This window comes from Psammomys obesus, unplaced genomic scaffold (genome assembly GCF_907164565.1).
Source record: "Psammomys obesus unplaced genomic scaffold, mPsaObe1.curated_primary_1811, whole genome shotgun sequence".
Taxonomy (NCBI): Eukaryota; Metazoa; Chordata; class Mammalia; order Rodentia; family Muridae; genus Psammomys; species Psammomys obesus.
This window is the reverse complement of record NW_026595981.1, coordinates 12795179-12815977: the sequence shown is the minus strand read 5'-3', so window position 1 is coordinate 12815977 and position 20799 is coordinate 12795179. Positions and strand designations below refer to the sequence as shown.

At 53.1% G+C, this 20799-nt stretch overlaps 1 protein-coding gene across 4 annotated transcripts in view; it reads right to left on the bottom strand.

The window, feature by feature from the left end:
* Cuedc1 (CUE domain containing 1) overlaps positions 1 to 20799 on the bottom strand; it is an 84053-nt gene that overhangs the window by 15446 nt on the left and 47808 nt on the right. For 2 of the 4 annotated variants that reach the window (XM_055620298.1, XM_055620301.1), the window contains exon 2: positions 4873 to 5490. In XM_055620298.1, coding sequence (XP_055476273.1) covers positions 4873 to 5226 — 354 coding nt within the window. In that variant the 5' untranslated portion in view covers positions 5227 to 5490. Of the gene's footprint in view, positions 1 to 4872; positions 5491 to 11319; positions 11379 to 12147; positions 12288 to 20799 lie in introns of those variants that run through there. The other 2 variants (XM_055620300.1, XM_055620299.1) reach the window with 2 other exon arrangements.

The following is a 20799-nucleotide window of genomic DNA, read 5'->3' as shown; positions in this document are numbered from 1 at the left end:
CAGGTATGGGCGCGGACGCGTACTAGGGAGTCTTGCGCATTGCTGCTGGGAGCTGCTCCTTTGCGAGGCCAGCCTTACGCCTTGACGCTAACACGTGGCTACCACGGCCCCTCAATTACACTCAGCAAACAGGATGGCACACTGCCCCGAAGGTCGTTCATGGTGGCAGCATCTGTCTAAGCAATGCTCAAGAGCAGCAAAGCAAACACAGCAAGACAGTGAGGGTGGCAGGAGGCGCTGGGGGCCCTGGGGCCCATGGAGGAAGAGGTGTATTGATCTGGGTGCCTAGCACGTGGTAGGAACATGCTGTGAATCCTCACTGGACTGCACGCTTGAGACCTGTGTCCTCCATAGGCCTGTATTCTTCTCTGATGATGACATCGCTTATACCTTCTATTATCTTAAACCCAAACAGTCTGGCAAGTTAAGTCCCATTATTCCAATAAGAAAATTAAGGCCTAGGTGTGTTTTACTTGTTTTGTGGTGCCTGGAATTGAACCCAGAGCTGCATATGCACGAAGCAAGTGTTCTATCACAGAGCTACAGCCCAGCTCTTTTTACCTTTATTCTGAAATAAGGTCTTAGTAAGTTGCCCTGGCTGGCCTCAAACCTGTCTCATTACTTCTCTCGGGAAGATGTAAACAAGAGAGGACACCGATGACAGCCCAAAGAAGTGATCTCACCCAGGTCTAGGAGTTACTTAGAGGGAGGGACACCCCCTTTCCCCCCAAAAAAAAAATCCAGTTGTATCCTATTAGGCCCAGCCCAGCATGGGTAACAACCTCCTGAAAGCTCCAGAGTCCCTGAATCAGCTAACCTCTTGTCTGCTCCAGCATCTCTGAAATCCACCTGCAGCTGGGGCAGAAATGTGTACAGCAGGGAGGTGGCTGTAGGAGGGAGGGAGTGGCTAAAATCACAGGTGACAGTTCTCTAATGACACTTCCCGCCTTCTGTGAGAGAACAGGCCCAAGCTTGCTGAAGGGCTGCTGTGGGAAGTCAGAGCTGTTCTAAGATGGGAACAGCCATGTCACGCTCAAAGGACAGCAGGACATAACACTTCTGAACACACACACACACACACACACACACACACACACGCAACCTTGCCTGCTGAGTGGCTCAGATTACAGGCCCTGTGAGGCTGAGGCTGGCAAAAACCACCCACTGGCTTTAGATTGGAATCTTCAACCTGGACCTTGGGCTTGACGGTCACACCCTTCCCTCAGGCTGCCTGAACACCCAGGGGAGATGCTCAGGGTGGGCAGCCCAGTAGCCTACTGTCCCTGTGGATCTTTCTCTCCACCCAGGAGGTAGAAAGCAGGGCAGGGAAAGATTCAGGGTAGGGAGGGCAAAGGCTGTGTTCCTGAGATCTGGTGGATATGAATCTACCCCGCCCCCACCCTACTCCCACCACCCCCAGAAGCATCCTCATTGATCCCTCTCACACACCTCGACCCACCCTGCCCCCACAGCTCTGCTCTCACTTTCTCAGCCACCAAAGAACCTGGGAAGGGCTCAGGGGCCCTGCCTGACTCAACCCCTGAGTCCCAGCCTCTCTTGAACCCTGGGTTTCTAGAAGACACCCCTAAAGCTATGTCTCTGCTTCTGCCAGTCCAGGTTCTACTGATACATCTGACCCCTAGTCCAGCCACACCCAGGACAGGGAGACTGGCAGGGACACCCTGGCAGTGAGCACTCGCGCGCGCGCGCACACACACACACACACACACACACACACATACGCACACACCAGCCTGACCCAAGGAGGCTCCCGCCCTGGAATGCGTGTCCTTTCCTGTGAGGCAGAAAGTATTTAAACAGATGCTTCTGCAGAAGTAGAAGAATGAGGCTGCCTGGCTGGCCGGGCCACTGTGCTGCTCACCCCACATTCCACCAGGAAGGACAGGAACACCAGGCAAAGGGAACAGTGCAAGGAATGGGCTCTTGGTCCACAGTGACAACCCCCCCACCCCACCGCCGCCTAGCACAGGAGGTGCTGAGCAAGATCCTAGGAGCCCGGAGGACTGGGTGCTACCTCTCTCAGGTCACACACCCCCATTTTTGACAGTCCTTGGCTCTGAGGGACACAGTCCAGGCCTGGTCTGGTGAGAGGGAGAGGAGAGTTCCGTGGGTTTCCTCTGATTTGTGGTGTGCCGCAAGACTGACGGAGCACAGGGGTCAGGCAGGCCCTGTAAATGTATGCTTGTATGCTACAGTGCAGCTTGATTTTGGGTAAACAGGTCAGCTCCAGAAAGGAAGCTCTGTAGTCCCAGAGGGAAACCCTAGCGTCTTTCAGCCCACCCCTCATCTTTCCAGACACAAGGAGCTTTCCTGGCTCTAAAGGTGTTAGAGGTTCTATGGCCTCCTGGCCTAACTGAGTGTGGGTGATGAATGCCTGCCAGGTGTTCCAGAGGCTGGGAGGGAGGCAAGGTCTGGGCCGTTTATCTGACAGGAGCCATTTCTCTATGACAAGGATATCCCCGGGGCCAGCCCACCATCCGTCAGCCTCTGGAGAGGGGGGCTTTTTCCAGTCAGCAGTTATTGTCATTCTTACTGCTGCTCATAAATTTCCTGCAGCACTTTGCACTGGCTCAGGAGCTGCCTGCTGATGGGCCCACGAAGGGAGACAGCCCAGGAGAGCCTCCGAGAAGGGGCTCGACCTGAACGGTAGGCTGCTGGGAACACAAGTGCAGTACAGGACATGATGCCTGGGGCTATGGAAAGCCTGGCAGAGGTCTCTGATGCCATGGCATTTATGGGCAAAGCGAGAAATGTCCCGCCCGCCAGACTGTCGGGATCAACAGGACCATAGAGAGTCAAAGCATGCAGAAAGCTTCCCAGTTCACACTGAAAGAAGGCACCTACGCACGCACACATGTGTCCACACCTCCTTCCAATGAGAAGGCTCTGGATTTTCCAGGGTTCGTTCCATTGGCTAATCCGGGCAGGTCAAAGCGGTGTGTGACAGAAGAAAAGGTGACAGAGAGCCATGCAAAGACAGCGTCAACAGGGCTGGGGAGATGGCTCAGTCAGGACAGTGCTTGCCACAGAAGCTTGGGTGTGTCCTGAAACACAGCACCTCTGTGAAAAGCTGGGCTGGGGGCTTTGTCAGTGCAGGGGATATAAAGACAGGAGTTATCCCTGGAGCTCCCTAGCTAGCCAGCCTTGCCAGCAAGAGACTCTTCCCCAAGAAACAAGATTGCTGGCTCCTGAGAAGCAACACTCCAAGTTTCCAAGTTGATCTTTGGCTCACACACACACACACACACACACACACACACACACACATGCACATACGCACACTCATGTACACACAAATACTAGTAACATCTACGCATTGCAAACATTCCCCTGCTTTGTTCCTGGGGAGATTATATCATACTGTTATATGTCATTGTCGCCGGCACAGCTTCTCCTCCATGGAGAGGGAGTCCTAGAAGCACTCACTAAGGGAGGAAGGGAGATGGAGGAGGAGCAAGAAGGCCACAGCCTTCGGTCAATCAAATCTGGTCCCCAGTTCTCCCGTAAACAGGGGTGGCTGGCCCTTCTCATCACATCTGAGAGGCAGAAAGGATGTATTTCCGAAGCAGCTGGGATGCCCAGCACAGGCTGGACTCTGGAGAGAGTGGCATTCATCCAGGCCTGGTGGAGCATGCCTGTCATCCCACCTACCCAAGGGGCTGAGGCAGGAGGATGGAAAAGTACAAGGTTGGCCTGAGCCACAGAGTAATCGCAAGGCTCCCTGGGGCTGCCTGGGGCTCCCTGGGGGGTGCTCTGTGAAAAGAGGGCTGCGGGCTGTGGTTCCGTGATGGTGGCTTGCAGGACATGTATGAGGTCCTGGGTTGACCCTCAGAATGGGAAGGAAAAGAGTAGAGTCCCTTTCCATCTTCCAGTCTCATCCACGCTCTGGCCCTGACCACCTGCCTCACCCCTTTGCCTTGAGCCCTGCACGTCTTTCTAGGCTGGAGGTTGGTTGGGCACAGAACTCTTAACTGCAGCCAGAGAAAACCAGCCACCCCCAAGCGGTAGGCCTTGATTCACTGTGGCTGGCAGTGCCCTCCACCCTGGGAATGGCTCCCTGCTTGGGTGCACCTTAGGGCTGGAGCTGAAATAATCGTCCCAGGTGCTCCTCACTCTGCATCTCTCCCCCGCTCCCTGTCTGTAGGGGTGCAACCCCACTCTTCTAAGTGGAGGAGGGTGAGGTCAGCTTTATTGGTCTCTCACCCCCCTCTGGAATCTTGACAGCTGGTCCTGGGGCCGGTTCACCTCCTTTCTCTGCTCTTCCTGTGTCTCTCCTCTGCGTGTGCCTCTCACCTCTGGTCCAACTCCTGTGCCAAATCCACACTAGCCTGTGAGCTCCAAAAACATTGTCTGATCTGTCCGCTTAAGGTGATACCGCCGTTCAAGAGCCTTTCTTGAATTACTGTGCATAGTGTTGAATGTCTTTAATCCCAGAACTCGGGAGGTCGAGGCAGGTGGATCTCTGTGAGTTCCAGGCCAGTCTGGTCTACAGAGCCAGTTTCAGGACAACCAGGGCTACACAGTGAAACCCTGTCTCTAAAAAACAGGAACAAATATATACCAGGCTTGGAACTGAAGGGTCAAAGTGTTAAAGCAGTGGGGCCCATGAACCCACATTTTAAACAAGCACCCTAATTCTGATGACCTTAGCCCATGGTCTTGTACTATCCTCAGCAAAGCACTGAGTCTGTGCTTGCTCGCTGGGTGTTTGCTGAATGACTGCATGGTGCTCCCCATAAGATGGGTCAGTGCCTGATCGTAAGTTTCCTATGCCTGTTGGTTGGAAGCCAGCTAGCTCCACCCACCCACCCAACCCCCGTGCCTCTTGAATTGTCCCGGCCTTGCCTCTACCTCGGGTGGGATGCTGTCGTCCGAGTCCGAGCTGTCCTCGTAAGCGCTGCCGCCGCCACCCGCCTCCAGGTTCATCTGCAACAGCTGGTCGATGGTGGCGTCCACCGCGCCGCTGTTGGCGCGCAGCACACACTCGATGATGTCGTAGTCCATGTTAGGGAACATAGTCTTGAAGTCGTCCATGGCCTGGTTGAACTCGAGGCGGCGCACCTGGCGGGCCGGGCGGCTGTTGTTGAGCTCCTGAGGGGCGGCGCTGCCGTCCCCGGCCGCCCCCGCCCCGGCCCCGGCCCCGCGAGCCCCGGTGGCACCGCCACCACCGCTGCCGCTGCTGCTCCTGCGGAACAGGCTGGTCATCTTGTGGAGCCGCTGCGGGAGAATGTTTCCGACAAGCTCAGGAGCCTCCGGCCTAGGGTCCCTCCGTCGGCCGCTTGCTTGCTTAGGGGGCTGAGAAGACTCACTCCTGTGCTTTCTCTGTCCACAGAAACGCCCGGAGGGAATGCAAGGCCCGGGCTAGGGGACAGGGGCTGGGGTGGCGGCGGCATACGGACTTCGGCCAGGCTGTAGCTGGACTGCGGATCATCCGCATCCTGGAGTCATCCTGCCACCTGATGGCGTCACCTGAAAGGAGGGACAGAATCAGGAGCAGAAGCAAACAGACCTGAACTCTTTAGTGGTGGGCTGTTAGGTAATGAGGGTGACCCCTACCCAGCCCAGGGAGACTGCTTGGCTCTGTCCTTCCTCCAGCTGTCATATCTAGCCTAGTTTAGGCCCTGGGGATAGAATCCAGGGCTTTGTGCGTATTAATATGTAAATAAATGAGTCTAGGAAAAAATATATGCATATTCTTTCCTACTCATTTCTTTGTTTAGTTTTCATTTTTGTGGTGGTTTTGAGATAGGGTCTCCTTTAGCCCATATTGGCTTCAAACTTGAAGTATAGCTGAGGCTGGTCTTGAACTCTTGTTTGTTTGCTTTGTTTTTTTCAAGACTGAGTTTCTCTGTGAAGCCCCAGTTGTCCCTCTGTAGACCAGGCTGGCTTCAAGCTCACAGAGGTCTGCCTGCCTCTGCACCTCCTGAGTGCTGGGATTAAAGGCATGAGCCACTGTTGCTTGGCTGATCTTGAACTCTTAATCCTCCTGCCTCAGCCTTCTAAGGGCTGGGATTACAGGCACTTGCCACCATACTCAGCTTCCCAAAACTGTCCCAAAGAACTCTGTGCATCTAAGTCTTGTTCACATTCCATCCCAAACCCAGTTCCCTGCCACAGTCAAGCTAGCTGGCCCTCAAGGCTAGCAAAGGCTCTGAAACAACAGAACACCACCCAGCCCTCTTGGCATTGAAATGGTAACCACGGCGACCCCGCTGTTAGTGTGGAAAAAGGACAGAGCCAGATGTCTGAAAGCACTCTGTTCAGGGGCGCAGCTCACTGCACGGAGTCTTTGTCTCACATGCATGAAACCCTCAGTTCAATCCCCACCCCAGAATAAAAACTGACCTGGTAAGGCATGAATGTAATCCCAGCACTTGGGAGGCAGACAAGGAGTTCAAGGTCATCCTTGAAGGCTTTGGCCAGCCTGAATTAGAGAACTGGTCCCAAAAAACCAAACCCTGGAGCCGGTGAGATAGCTCAGTGGGAAAAGGTACTTGCCACAGAGCCCGATGACCTGCGTTCAATCCCTGGGACATACGTGGTGGGAGGGGACAACCGACTCCTACAAACTGTCCTCTGACCCGCACATGTAGGCGCGCTCATGTACAGACGCTGCAATATAAAGTTAAAAACAAGCCCCAGATCTGGCCCTGACTTTCTCCATCTTATCTCAAGGAGTAGTCATCCTAGCACCCTGTAGAAAAGTGGCCGGGTCTCCCTCTGTAGCCCTGCTGTCCTCACGCTCACGATCCCTCCTGCCCCTGCCTCCCTGGCGCACGGCCACCACAGGCAGCTCCGTTAAGGGTTTCTTAAGCTTGATGAGTCAACCTAGTCTCTTGTTTTCTAGGCTGGGAGCCATGGCCTTAACGGCTGATGGAGAAACTGTCATGTGAGCAAACCCTTGTCAGAGTGGCCACACGCTGACTGTCATGACAGGAAAGACAAGGTCATAGGGAAGCAGGGAAGATGGGATAGTGGGGAGCCACCTCACCCAGGATGGGAGGATCCATCAATGCCATTGATGTGGCACCTTTAGGCCAGATCTCAAACTCTGGAAGTGGCTTTGACTGCCTACTGCACTGAGTTCCAAACGCCTTACTTCCTCCCGTTCCTCAAAATGACGTGGAACATCCTCAAGGAGCCCTAGTGTGGGTCATGCCTATTTCTAGGGAGGTGGGTTGGATTAGGATTTTAAAACTTTTTTAAAATATACATTTATTTTGTGGAGGGGTGGCACACAGGTGGAGGTCGGAGGACCAGCTCGTGGGGGTTAATTCTCTCCTCCCAGCACGGGTTTGGGATGGAATGTGAACAAGACTTAGATGCACAGAGTTCTTTGGGATAGTTTTGGGAAGCTGAGTATGGTGGCCCTGGAGATGAAACTCAAATCATCAGTCATGTTGGTAAGTGCCTTTACCTGCTGAGCCATCTTGCTGTCATTCTGTTTGTTTGTTTTTAAAAAGATGGGGTCTCGTGTAGTCCAGGCTAGCCTTGAACTCACAATGTAGCTAAGGATGGTCTTGAACTCCTAATCTTCCTGCCTTCACCATCCAAGTGCTGAAATTATAGCCATCTATCTACTAGACCCACCTAGCAGGTTGGATTTGAAGGTGGAAAATCACAGGCACACAGGTTCTGAATAGCCAGTGGACACTGAGGTCCCTTCCTGCCCCGAGAGAACTTATTTAATGAGATCATGTGTAGGTGTTTGATCCTTGCACGTGCTACCACGTGCATGAGCTTATCTTCCTGTGTGACTAAGCCATAAATTCCAGTACACCTCTTCTTTTATCTACTCAGTGGCACACTGTGGGCATCTCCCCACATTAGAACACAGAGACCCATCTCATCATGTTACATGATTGAGCAGTAGCCTGTCAACTGAGTGAACCGTGATTGACCATCTCACACCCTCTATTTCCTGCCTGCTCAGAGGAGCGAGTCACAGCCAAGGGAGGCCAAAGCCCTGTCCCTAGGAGAAATAAGGGTGGCCTCAGATGATCAGTCTATGGATTTGGTTATAAAAATGAGCCCAAGAAAGTTGCCAAGTACATACGGCCTCCTCTCTCCTTCTGCTTGCCCCTACAGTAGGAAGTCTGAGGCAATTCAGTGGTTCGGTTAGGAGTGTTTCCCTGGGGGCCTGCATGAGGCCTCTAACCTCTGGGCCACCAGGCCCCAGAAGCCAAGCCCTGATGACATTACACATAGGGTCAGAGGCTCCGGTGAAGGCCCTTGAGAGCACAGCCCCAATCTCCCTGCCCCTGGTGCACTCAGCCGGAAAGATTACAGGCCAGGGTTGTCACTCTGCCAAGAGCAACTCCATGAAAAGAAAGGAGAAAAATGATGGGCTTATACTTATCTCGTGAACCCCTTCTGACAGGTCTCCTGGGTGCTGGGTGTCTGTGCCGAGACACCCCTGAGAGGCATTCTGGAATCTACTGTTGACTCTCCTGTGGGAAGTCCTGTCCCTTTGTTGCCCAGGGCCCTCCTCTTAGGGGGTTGCTTACACTGTTTCCATGCAAAGGAAACAAACTGGTCCTCAGCCTGGGCCGGAAGGAATGTCGGAATGTCGCAGACTGCCCCATGAGGCTGGAGTAGGGTTTGTGTGGCTGCACTGCCCTATGGGAGGAAGGCAGGCTATGGGAGCTCTTTCCCAGCCCCTGGCTATCAACCCAGGAATCCCTCCAGATCACTGAAGCTTATGTAGATTCTCCCAGCTCAAGCCAGGTCCTGAGGCTGAGGCAGCAGGAGACGCCCCAGTTCAGGTGACCACCAAACCTGCCCACCTAATTGTGCCACCCCATACCCCTCCAGTACAGCTGAAGAGGCAGACAGCTCAAGAATATGGAGTCAACACTGGAAAAGCCTAGATCTTTCCACAGAGGCAGCATTGTGGGTTTGGAGAAAGTAGTTCAGAAATAGGAAGCCAGGGAAACGGGATTTGATGGACAGCCAAGACTCAGAGACCTCCAACAGCCAGGCTGCTGCAATCGGTACCAGGTAGCGGCTAGTTTTCAGAGGAGTATATCGTCCCCTCTGCTCCTTGCTAAACTTAACCCAGCCTGAGGCCGGGGAAAACAGTCACCAAGTCACACTACCTTTGAGCACACAAACCCTGCTCAAATGAAAAGCGGTTTGAAACTCATGAAAGAATGGAGGCACGCAGCCGAACTTGTGCCTGGCACTTTCTCGTATCACCTTTAGCGAAGCTCCTTTCATATTTACTATAATTCTCCAGCCCATCTCTATCGTAAAATGAATGGTAGGAACTAGTTCAGAAAAGTCAAGAAGCTTGTCCAAAACCACACAGCTAGTAGGTAGGTAGAAAAACCAGAATTAGCATCCAACCTCCAAGAGCTACAATGCCAAGTAAGGCTTGCATGGCTAAGAGCCAAGGAGCCTGAGAAATGCAGCCATGTGTGCCTGGGTTTAGGACATTCCATCAAAGGAAACATGACCCAGACAGCATTGGGGGAGGTCTGCTGGCACTGCCCCAGACCTGGCTATGTGACCTTGGAGAGAGCAGGACACCTCTTTGAACCCTCTGCTAGTGTGGGCAAGAAAACAGGAAGGTAGGGATCCCTGATGAGCTTGTGATGGAGGAAGTGAACCAAACCTGCTGGGCCCGTTAGACCTCTCCCTGAGCAAATGGGTGTGGGTAACCTCAGGACCTGGAAGCATAAACTCCATACCTGTCCTCCCCCAGGGCCTGGGGAGCCAGGCCCGGAACGTCCTGCTGCCAACTTCCAACTGGAGTGTGAGAAGAGGCAAGGCCTGAGTCACTTGGAGCCTGGCCCAGGGAGGTGGGCAGGCTGCCCTGGTGCGGCTCACCTAGCCTCGTCCAAGGTCAACTCAGCCAGCCTCCTGCCTTAGGAGGGCCTGTTTGTGAAGGCTATGGCCAGCTCTGTACCAGGGATGAGACAGCTTGAGGATCAGAGGGCTGAGCACACCTCTGATCTCAGCAAGGCTGTGTGACTTGGGAAAACGATTTCAGGTCTCCAAACCTCAGCTTCCTCTCTGGCAGAGGCAGTGTATATGTGGGAGGAATATTAGGGTGGAACTTATGTGGGTTCCTGGGATAAGGAAGTCCCAGCTGGGACAGGCTGTGGTAGGTTGGTCACAGGCCTTGGTACCCATGCTATACTCCATAAGTAAATCTGTGGCTTTAAGTATCTTCTGCCAGCTGCATGCTAGCTCCTCCTCTTAAGTTTCCTACTGACAGAGCGGGTCAGTCCAAGCCAGCCTGTGCCTCCTATCTAAGCACCACCTCCGTCCAGTCAGCTTCATGGCTGAGGTCAAAGCTTTGGCACCATCTTTAAGAACATATCCCTTACACCCTCCGTTCAATCTACAGCAATCCCTGTGTTCCTTACCTTTAAACTGCCCTTCAGGACCTGGATGCCTCCTTGTGGACTGCGTGTTATGGTGGCACGTCTTTCCTTACTCCCAAAGCCCCTGATGGCTAAGTCCTCGGACTGCATCCCAGAGCCTCACTATGGCCTACCAGGCCCCTTATGCGCCTGCCATTAAATGCATGCTGAACATGCAGCTCAGTTGGTAGGGTGCCTATATGTCATGCAGAAGGCCCTGGGTTCACTCCATACACCAGAAATGCTGGTGCACGCCTGTAATCCCAGCATTCGAGAAATGGACGAAGAAAACTTCGAGGTTTTCCTCAGTTACATAGCAAGTTCAAGGCCAATGTGAGATACAAGAGACTTTGTCTCAGGAAAAAAAAAAAAAAGTACTTGTGTTTGCCCACTGGTGCATCCACAGAGAGACGCATGTAAACACAGAACCAGACAGCTGCAGTCTCTCTAGCCACCCTGAACGACCCTATGTTTGTCTACCCTATGTTGGTAGTCTCTACCAACGAGACTACACTTTCCTCTGGGGCCTCAGGCTCTCACAGCACCTACTGTGTTGACACCCCCCCCCCCCCCCCCCCCCCCCCCCCCCCCCGTCCCATAGCTTCTTTTCTCCCTTCCTTCTGTTGCGTTATCAGGGGGCCTGCTCTGCCAACCCGATCTGTCTTCCAGCGTTCCTCAACCTTTGCCCTGCTTTGTCATCCTCTGTCACAAACACCACATACAGTACACTTGCCGGGGACCATCTTCTACACTGGGACAGAGTTCCCAAGCGCACATTTGCTAGATCCAGTGTGGAATCCCCAGGGTCCCAGCCGTGCCCAGTAGAGTCAGCCCATGCTGGCTACGTGGGCAGGCAGAGAAGCAACCAGTGGAGAAACTCGATAACTGACCGAGGGTGTCTAAAGCCCTTTCTTCTCTGCTTCTTTACCTGCACTGCAAGCTCCAAGGCCCAGACAGAGCGACTGAGGTTAGGGTGCTTCAGCAGCGGCTCTGGTCCCACAAGCTCTCTCTGCCTGTCTTCAGGGCTGTCTCCTTGGCACACGTTTCTAGATGGCTACACCAGTGTCAGCGGCCAGTCCCACTCCCGCAGATGCCTAGACTCTGCATCTTTCCCCAGGCAGGGACAGCGTCAACCTAGAAATGTGGGGGTTACAACTGGAGACCCCAGGAGGAGGTGTGAGGCCATGAAGCACTTTCTCCTCCCTCTCTGGAAAGGAATGGAGGGGACAATCCCCCCTCCCCGCCAGCTCTGTCCCCATCTACTCCAGGCTTCCTCTCTGGCAGTGGCTGAGGAACGTTCGGAACATCTAGTCCACCTGCAATGGTCTTCAGGGACTCATTTCGTGCCTAGGAACCACGCACAGCCCAGTGACACCACCAGGCCAGGCCACTAGGTGGTGTCCCAGGGCCCAGGCCACAGCTCCTCCAGGGAAAGGACTAACCACAGCTGCCCTCCCAGAACCTTGCTGTGTGTGCCCCACCCCCACCCCGGGACTGTCTAGAGGACAGAAGAGCCACCGGATAGCACAGGCATCTTAGAAATGGGGGAAGGGGGCGGGGGGGGGGGGAGGAGAGGAGGGGGAAAGGGAAGGGAGAGGGGAGGCGGGACGGTAAACGTGTGGCTGACCAGACAACACTTTCTATGCTCTGTCCTCAACAGATGGAATTAATCCACCCGGGCATTTTGTCCTCCAGTGCCCACCCGGAACCCCATGCAGCCAGTGCCGTGGCACAGCCTCAAGGCAAGCCGTCAGACCTGAAGGGTGGCATCTGTGCCCTGCCCACATGGGAGGGGAGGTGGGGCTCGGACTCACTGCTTCAGCAAGACTCCAGGATACCAGGGCCAGAGGGGTCAGAATGAGGTCACGTGTAAACGTGGCTAAGTCCCGGGGAAACCTTAAGTGGGTGAGGCGGCGTGAAATGAGAGGCTGCTGCCTCCTCGCGGCCCCCCCACCCCCCCGCAGCGCCGGCAGCTGCATCCTCATCCAATTGTCACCTCGGACACCGTGGGGGTGGATGCGGGGCAGTCTGCCGAGTTTTAAGGCTTCTGAACTGAAGGGGCTCGAAAAGGAAGGAGAGGGAGGTGGGCGAGCAGGAGGCAGAAGCTACCGTCGGTGTGTGGGTGTGCGCAGGCGTGTGTGCGGCCAAGCACCCCGGGGAGGAGGGGCAGTGCTGACAGAGCCGCCTTGTCCTCCGGCCCCTGCACAGGCTTGTTTTCTTCCCAAGCTATTAATGTCGCTGTAGCTTCAAAAGCCGGGTGACCTTTAAATGCCGAGCCTTCTGCTCCCGCCCAAGGCTCGGAAACGGCTTAATGGATACTCGGGCCCCAACGGCCACAGCTGCTGGGACGACAACAAAGCCTGCCGCATTCCCAGAGTCCCCAGAACTGCAGGACAGCCACACCTGCGCCTATTCTCTAACCCTGGCACAGCAGCCTGAGCAAGAAGCCCGGATGGACATGGGAGGAGGAGGGAAACCCGGGAGAAAACCACTGCTGCCACGCCCTGCTGTGTGTCCAGGGTTGGCCCTTAGCCCTCTGTGTTAGTCACCTCTTTTTTCACCTGTTAAACTTGAGGATTTTTTTTTTTTTTAAAGAGCGCTGGAGGGAGTAGGGGTGCAGTGGGGTGGGTCTTGTAGAGATGGCTCAGCAGTTAAGTATGTTTGCTGAGGACCAGAGTTCAGTTCCCAGCATCCATTAGCTGGTTCATAACCGCTTGAAACTTGAGTTCCAAGGGATCCAAAATCCTCTTCTGGCCTCTGTGGGCACCTGAATAAACACGTTATATACACAGGTGCACACACACACACACATACACAGAAATAAAAATAAATTTAAAGAATAGTTTTTAAAGAAAGAAGAATAATAAAAGACTCCCACACTCTTTGCTAGAAAGAGACATGGGTTCCAGGCTAGACAGCAGGCACAAGTGAGAAGTTAGAGCGCCACACCCAGGGCTACCACATGGCACAGTTCCTTTCCCTCCTTTCTAAGTGAATCTGTAAGACCAGAACATTGAAAATATTTTTGTTATTGTTTGGCTTTGTTTCAAACTCTTTAAAACATATGAAGAAAAGTGAGGGAGAAAAAAACCAGGAGACCCTTTCCTCACTTTTCCCTCTCCTGCATCAACACGAGTGACCAAGTCTGTGGCCAAATGTATGTGAGGATGAGGCACGGTGGCAAAAGGCTCCAAAGGAGGTTAATGTCCCTCCCCCAGGCACAGATCTGGCCCGAGATCCTCAGCCCTTAGGACACAACCCTTCATCCCTGTCCTGACAGTCGGCAACCATAAAAGGCGCCCCAAGGAGCCCAACTCTGCTTCCAACTGAAGTGATTATAGATGAAGCTCCTCAGGCATTCATAACACAGCCAGTTCCTGTGTTAAGCTCGTGGGTGGCTCATACCTGGAACACCAGGAGGAATGCTAGATGGGCTACGCTGGGAAATCCCAAGATCAAGACAGAAAACAGGAGTGGGGCGGTGGGTGGTGGTGCACTTTAATCCTGGCACTCGGGGCAGAGGCAGGAGGATCTCTGTGAGTTCAAGGCCAGCCTGGTCTACATAGGGAAACCCTGTCTCAAAAACAAACAAGCAAATAAATAAATATGGCGGGTGGCATGTCTTGGTGTATACAGGCACATGCCACACCCCCTAACATTCTGAGTTCCATTTCAGGGATCCACCAGGTAGAGGCGAAGTGATTTCTACAAGCTGACCTCTGACCTCCACCTGTGTGCTTTGGTGAGCTTAAGCACACATGTACACAGTAAAAATAAATACATTAAATGTAATAACAGATAATACTTTTTAAAGCCGGGTGTCACAGTTCACACGCCTGCATTAAGGTTGAGTCAGGCAGACCTCTGTGAGTTCAAGGCCAGCCTGGCCTTACAATGCCTCAGACAAATGATAATGGCAGCCTAGCCACGATGACTGAGACCCACTCCCTAAGCCTCCTTCCTCACCAGGCACCATGGCAGGGACCTCCTGTGTGTGAATGCACTTTGTGCTCTTTGCAGCCCTAAGCGGTAAGTATTCTCCTGCCCTCTCCCGTAGTACAGACAGAAAAGCGAGCTACAGGGAGAGTAAAGCACTTGTTCAAGGTCATACGGCTAATCGGCCAAGCTGAAATCTGAACTCAAGCTGTCTGACTCCAGATTCAACACAACAGCGGTCAGGCGGGAGAGCTGCTCTGTGTTCCCTGGCACAGAGAGTAGAATGGGCACACAGCAAAAAACTCCGGAAGTGGGGGGGTGGCATTGGATCCTAGGGTGCAAGTTAACCCTGGAGGAGCTGAGGAGTGCTAAATGGGGACCTTCCAGTTATAAAATAATGCGTAAGTCTAGGGAGCAAGGGAAGAGGGGTCTGGAGGTTGAAATTGAAGCTTGCAAAAACAAAACAAAACAAAGAACAGTTTCCTTAACAAAGCCCCCATTCCCCATCCCACCAAAGCTGTCAAGTTGCCGGAGTAACAGACTGTTTATAGAACCAAAACCTGGGCGGGTTAGGGAATATTTCCACAACAATTTTTCCCTCTATCAACAAACCCTACAGGCTCAGCCAACAGTTCAACTTTGGGCTGGAGAGAAGAAACCTCATTGGGTGGAGAAGGGCTGCTCCCCCGCTCCACCCAACGGACTGGCAGGAACATGTGCGCGCCTGGAAACAAGTGAAACAGTCCAGACCCAGACCCGGAGAAGGGGCCCACCAGCAGCTCAGGTGCAGGGCTGGGAAGCTGCCCCAGCTCCAGAGTGATTGCATGCTGGCCCAGGCCCAACAGTTTGAACAGAAGAAGCTTCGAGGTCAATAGATGATGAGCTCTGGAGTCTGGAGCACTGAGGGGCTGTCCCTGCAGTGACTTAGCATGTGAACATGCCTGGAAAAACCTAGGCCAAGCAATGTAACATTGGGTTGGGCGCTCAGCTCAGGACGGCGGAGGAAAGCCTAAGGAACGAAAGCTCCCAACCCCGGCCTCTCCTGGACACACTGACGCACGCTGCGCTCCTACCCATTGCTTCACGAATCCTGCATCTGTGGAGCGTTTCTATACTGCGGTGTGAACCCGTGCCTAATACGGACAGAGCGGAGCCTCGCAGCCACGGGACAACCGCTGATCAGAACCACTGGAAATGCCCTGCTGAGTATGAGTGCTCTGCCTGCATGTACACCTGCACGTCAGAAGAGGGCAGCAGATCCCACTATAGATGGTTGTGAGCCACCATGTGGTTGCTGGGAACTGAACTCAGGACCTCTGTAAGAACAGCCAGTGCTCTGAATCGCTGAGCCATCCTGCCAGCCCCTCAATATGTCTCTTATGGCTCAAGACTTAAAGGAACAGTGAAAGCGCCCGTGAGTCTAGTCGTGACACTGTGAGACCGTGGTGTGCTGTGGAAGGGGTTGGGGGGGGGTGTGTGTGAGTGTGTACACATGGGTGTGGAGAGGGACAGAGAGCTGAAAGTTTTCGTATACTTTCAGAATGTTCGTCCATGTTCACTTATTAATTTAAAAATGTGCAAACAACCTTAAGAGCGTCAAAAGACCAGCAGCACCAGGAATTTTTTTTCAGGTTCATTTTGCTTATGTGTGTTATTTACAATGACCATCAGTTGTTGACTTTGATGCTGGGACTGAACCCAGGACCTTGGGCCTGATAAGCATGTGGTCTCTCAGTGAGCCACAGTCCTGGCCCCTTGAGCTGCTTCTTTGATAATTATGATACAAGCAATTTGAATGCCTCGTATGGACAAGGCACCTGCTAAGTGCCTGTCAGGTGTTACCTCCTCAGGTCACCACAGTAAAACCATCACCCTACCCATCTTATAGAAAAGGAAACTGAGGCTCAGAGAGATGAACTGGCTTACACAGGATTGAGCAGCGGCGGAATCTGAATCTGAAATAAACAGTCTGGCCCCAAGGTCCATGTTTTGCTCTCTCCAACTTGCTATGTGAACTGGGGATGACCTTAAACTCCTCATCACCCTGCCTTCGCCAGCTAAATGCTGGGATTCTAGGCATGTGCTGCCATGCCCCTGACCTTCCTGCCATGGTAGGCAAGCACTCTACCAACTGAGCTGTTACCCTGTACAGTCTCTCTAATTAAAAGAAAACATCAACAACAGAAGACAGTGATGGGGGAAAAAAAAAAAGCCTTAAGAAAGCCAGCCCACAGCAGGTCGGGTTTTAAGAATGACAGGCATAGCTGGGCATGGTGGCACACGCCTTTAGTCCCAGCACCCAGCAGAGGCAGGTGGAGCTCTGTGAGTTCAAGGCCAGCCTGGTCTACAGAGCTACTTCCAGGCAGCCAAGACTACACAGAGAATCCCTGTCTCGAAAGAACCACAAACAACAACAACAAAAAGAATGACAACTTTAGACTCCCTACCACTCCTACCAGCTAGGTTTTCTTGGACAGACTTTTCTTCTGGGACAGTCTAACAACCCCGACCACTACCATCACAATTTCTCCTCTGTCCCAACCTTGGTTAGGGACCCTCTCATTCCTAGCAGAGGATAGCAAGGGGAAAATGAATGCCTGGTGGGCAATGGGGGTGTCCCTGTCCTCAGCATTGTGGGGGCAGGACCTTGGCTTGAGGGCCTGATGTGGTTGGTGGCTACTGGGCTGGTCTGGAATAGGCGGCCAAAGGGCAAAGGCAGTAAGGTGTGGGGGGTGTCCAGTGTGGGTGTAGCAGACCCTGATCCTGCAGCTGTGTGGATGACGTGCATCTCCCAGCAAGTCTGCAAAACGAGGAGACCTACGCCTCTCAGGTGGGTCCTCTTCTGAGGGGGACTCCTGGTGGGCTGGGCAGGTGTAGGGCTGGCATAAGCCCTCATACTCCAAAACTCCACAGCAGGGCAGAGTCAGGGACAGCTTGTGATCTTGGGCCCAGTCCAGCCTTGCAGCGGAACTGTGTGTAGCACAAAGGCCTCAGGATGGGGGAATCCTGCAGCCCTCAGGGAGCTGGGCCCCATAGTCCCTTTGCCCAGACCTGGACCCCAGAGAAGCCTGTAAAGGAGAGTAACTGGAATATTATTACCCCAGCCTGGGTAGCCCAGCCTTTCTGCCTCCCAAGACGGAAGGTTGGCTTCCAGGGAGCTTGCCCTCTGGGGAGGGGTTTTCAGATTCTGGGAGACAGCCTGCAGGCTGCAGGGCACTTAAAAACACTGCTTAGGCAGCTCAGGAATGACATTCCAGGCAGAGCTACAGAGGCTAGGATGGGGTGGCTGGCCCGTGGCTGAACTTCAAAGAAACAGGCAGCAGCTGCCACAGAGACGGTCACCCTCACCCTCACTCTCACCTACCCCCCCCCCCACACCAGCCGGGACACGGTCAGAAATTCCACCCAGAAAGGCCTAGCACAGATGGTTGATGGGATTGTTTAGAGCAAAAGCAAAAGCCAGCTACTTCCCCAGCCACTGGCTGCTCCGTACTTTCCTTGGTCCCCCTACCTCCACCCCACTGACACTCCCCTCTCTATAGTCCAGCAGTTGTAAGGCTCCTGTTCCACAGCTGGGGGCATCCAGCATCCCTCCCCACCAGATAACCTCCATCACCCCATCACACTGGAGTCCCTCTGATCACAAAGACAGTGGCATCCTCATATGATCATTTCTAAAAGGTGCAAGAGGCCAAAGGTCAGAGAGTAATAGCTGAAGAGATGAGATTCAGATCCTTAGACTCCCGAGCCAGGCCTCTCCTGGAATATACTGTGGCTTCCTCCAACACAAAGCTCTTAAACCTGTGTATGCCAACGGGCTCTTGTTCGTTGCCACACTTACCAGTGCACTGAAACCATGCCGCATGCTTATTCCAGGCCAACTGTCACAGACAGACATCCCTCCTCAGGGTTTTTTTTTTTCTAGTTCCTTCTCACCCAACCCAGGAACTTGGTCTGCTTCTCCTCTCACCCAGCTCTGAAGCTGGTTTGAAATTGTACATGCATATACCCCATGAGTACCACTAGCCCTCTTGTTTCCTGATGCTTTGCACGGCTTTCCCTTCATGAGACTGATGGCGGAGCCACCTGAGGCCCCAGAGTCCCCCCAGTGTCCCCTACCCCAGCTGTCATCTGTGCCTGTCATGTTTACAGCATTGGTGGGGTCAGGCTGACCTCACTTGGGTTGGAACTGGCAGAACCAGGCAGTGGCCCGCCCAGCCAAAAGCCTTCAAGCCCAGCTCTGGCAAGACTGTAGGGAAGGGCCAACTGGGCTTGTAGTTCTGTCTCTCAGAATTGATAGTCAGGGAAGGGGCGGGACTTCCCAGGAGCCCCTCCACCAGTCTCCATTGCTTCCCAAGAGCCTAGATCTCTTCTACTTCCAGAAAATGAAGAGCAGCAGTCTCTGTTTGTCAGACCACAGAAAGCTCCTGGGATGCGCAGGTGGGAGTGGGGAATGGATCCTGGCCAAGGAAAGACGCCATCTGCTAGGGCTAGCCCACACTGAGATGCAGAAAGTCACTGCATGTCAGCCTCTCAAAGCCAGAAGGACCTGGACATTTTCGTCCCTCATCAGTATTCAACAGAAGCCTGCCCTCACCCATGCCCAGCAATCACTCAGGACCTAGAACCTGGCAGTGGATGGCTGCTTGGCAGACCCTCCTCACATATCCTGTCACAGGGTCCTCATGACCTTGCACTTCACTCCAGCCATTTCACAGACGTCAACTCTGAGTCCAGAACCGTGCCAAGTCTAACCAGCCTCATCTCCCAGGGCAGGAAAGAGAGTGCCAAGCCTCCTAACACTCCGGATGCCTGCATTGTGCTTTAAAGCCAGGCAAAGGGCTGGCGCTATGATTCAGTTGCCTGAGTGCTTACCTAGCATGCACGGAGCCCCAAAGCCCCAAGCTTCAGCCTCAGTACTTCATAAAATAGGCATACCTGCATTACCGATACTACAGAAGTGGAGGCAGGAGGATTAAAAAGTTCAAAATCATTCTTAGCTACATAGCAGTTCAAGGCCAGGCTGGCCTCCATGAGATCTTGTCTCAAAACTGGCTAAATAAATAACTAAAGCTTGGCTCTGTCCCTCCTGCTCTCACTTCCTGAACTGACTGGGCCTCTGGCTTCAAGGAATACACAGTATGCCTTCCTACAGGCCTGGGAAGCAAAGGCTTTTTGTATTCCAGTAGCATCTGCAGAGCATGGCATTCACTGTCATCAGATGTCCCTAGAGGTTTGCTAAGAACACATTCTCCACCCTGCTATTAACTTGGAACTGCTGGGAGCATGTGTCCAGGGAACCTGAATTTCACAAGCTCCTGGCCATTCTGATCCACAGCCACATGGGACCACTGTCTTAAAGGCAATACAGTTTGGAGACCCGAATGGTAGTTTCAGCTCCATCGCTAAGGAGCCAGGTGGCCTCAGGCAAGTCTCTTTACCCTTTGGACCTCCTGTGAAAATAGGCAGGGAAGACCATGTGAGCTCCAAGAGCCCTTCCATCCCTGCACCTCTCTGCGGGCCCAGATGGCTCACACGTGTATGAAGCGAGCATTGCAGACTATTAGGTCAACATACATTGAAGGCTCATTACGAAGAGTTCCTGTCTGGTTGATTTAGGAAAATCTGCAGAAACAGCTTATCTCTGGCTCCAAGCCCTAAACAAATGGCTTTTGGATTATCCACACCCTCTCCCTCCTACCCTGAACATCTATTTTCTTCATTCCAGCTCCAGCCCGGAGCCAACAAGGATTCTGGAAACACTGGGTTTGCACACCTGGCCTGAGTCAACAGTCATCAAACAAAAGCACTGCCAAATCGCTCCACAAGCCCAAACTTGCAGAGACTCCGACGTGGGAAGCAGCAGCCTGGGGTGTGTGGACATGAGTTTCCTTCCAGCACAGGACAAAACCAAGGTGCAGAGAATACAAATGGGTTGCAAGGTTATCCAGCACATTACAGAGACAGCATAAAGAGCAGCCAGCAGCTGTGAGAACCTTCCAGAAGCAGTGAGACCTTTCTCAGTCCTTGAATCCTTTCATAATCAACCGTTAAAATAGGCTGTAGGAAGCCAGGTGTGTGCCTTTAATCCCAGCACTCAGGAGGCAGAGGCAGGAGTTCAAGGCCAGCCTCATCTAAGTGGAGAGTTCTAGGCCAGCCAGGGCTACATAATGAGGCCCTGTCTCAAAAAAAGAAAGAGAGAGAACATCAACAGAACACCCACAATGTAGGGTTGTGATAACAGCTCAGTTGGTAAAGTGGTAACCCTGCAAGCTTGAGGGGTTGACTTTGATCCCCAGAACCCAGTTTTTGTAGCCAGGAGTAATAACTCACACCTTTAATTCTAGCATTTGGGAGGCAGAGGCAAGTAGATCTCTGTGAGTTCTATATAGAGAGTTCCAAGACAGCCAAAGCTACATAGAGATAGATAGATAGATAGATAGATAGATAGATAGATAGATAGATAGATAGA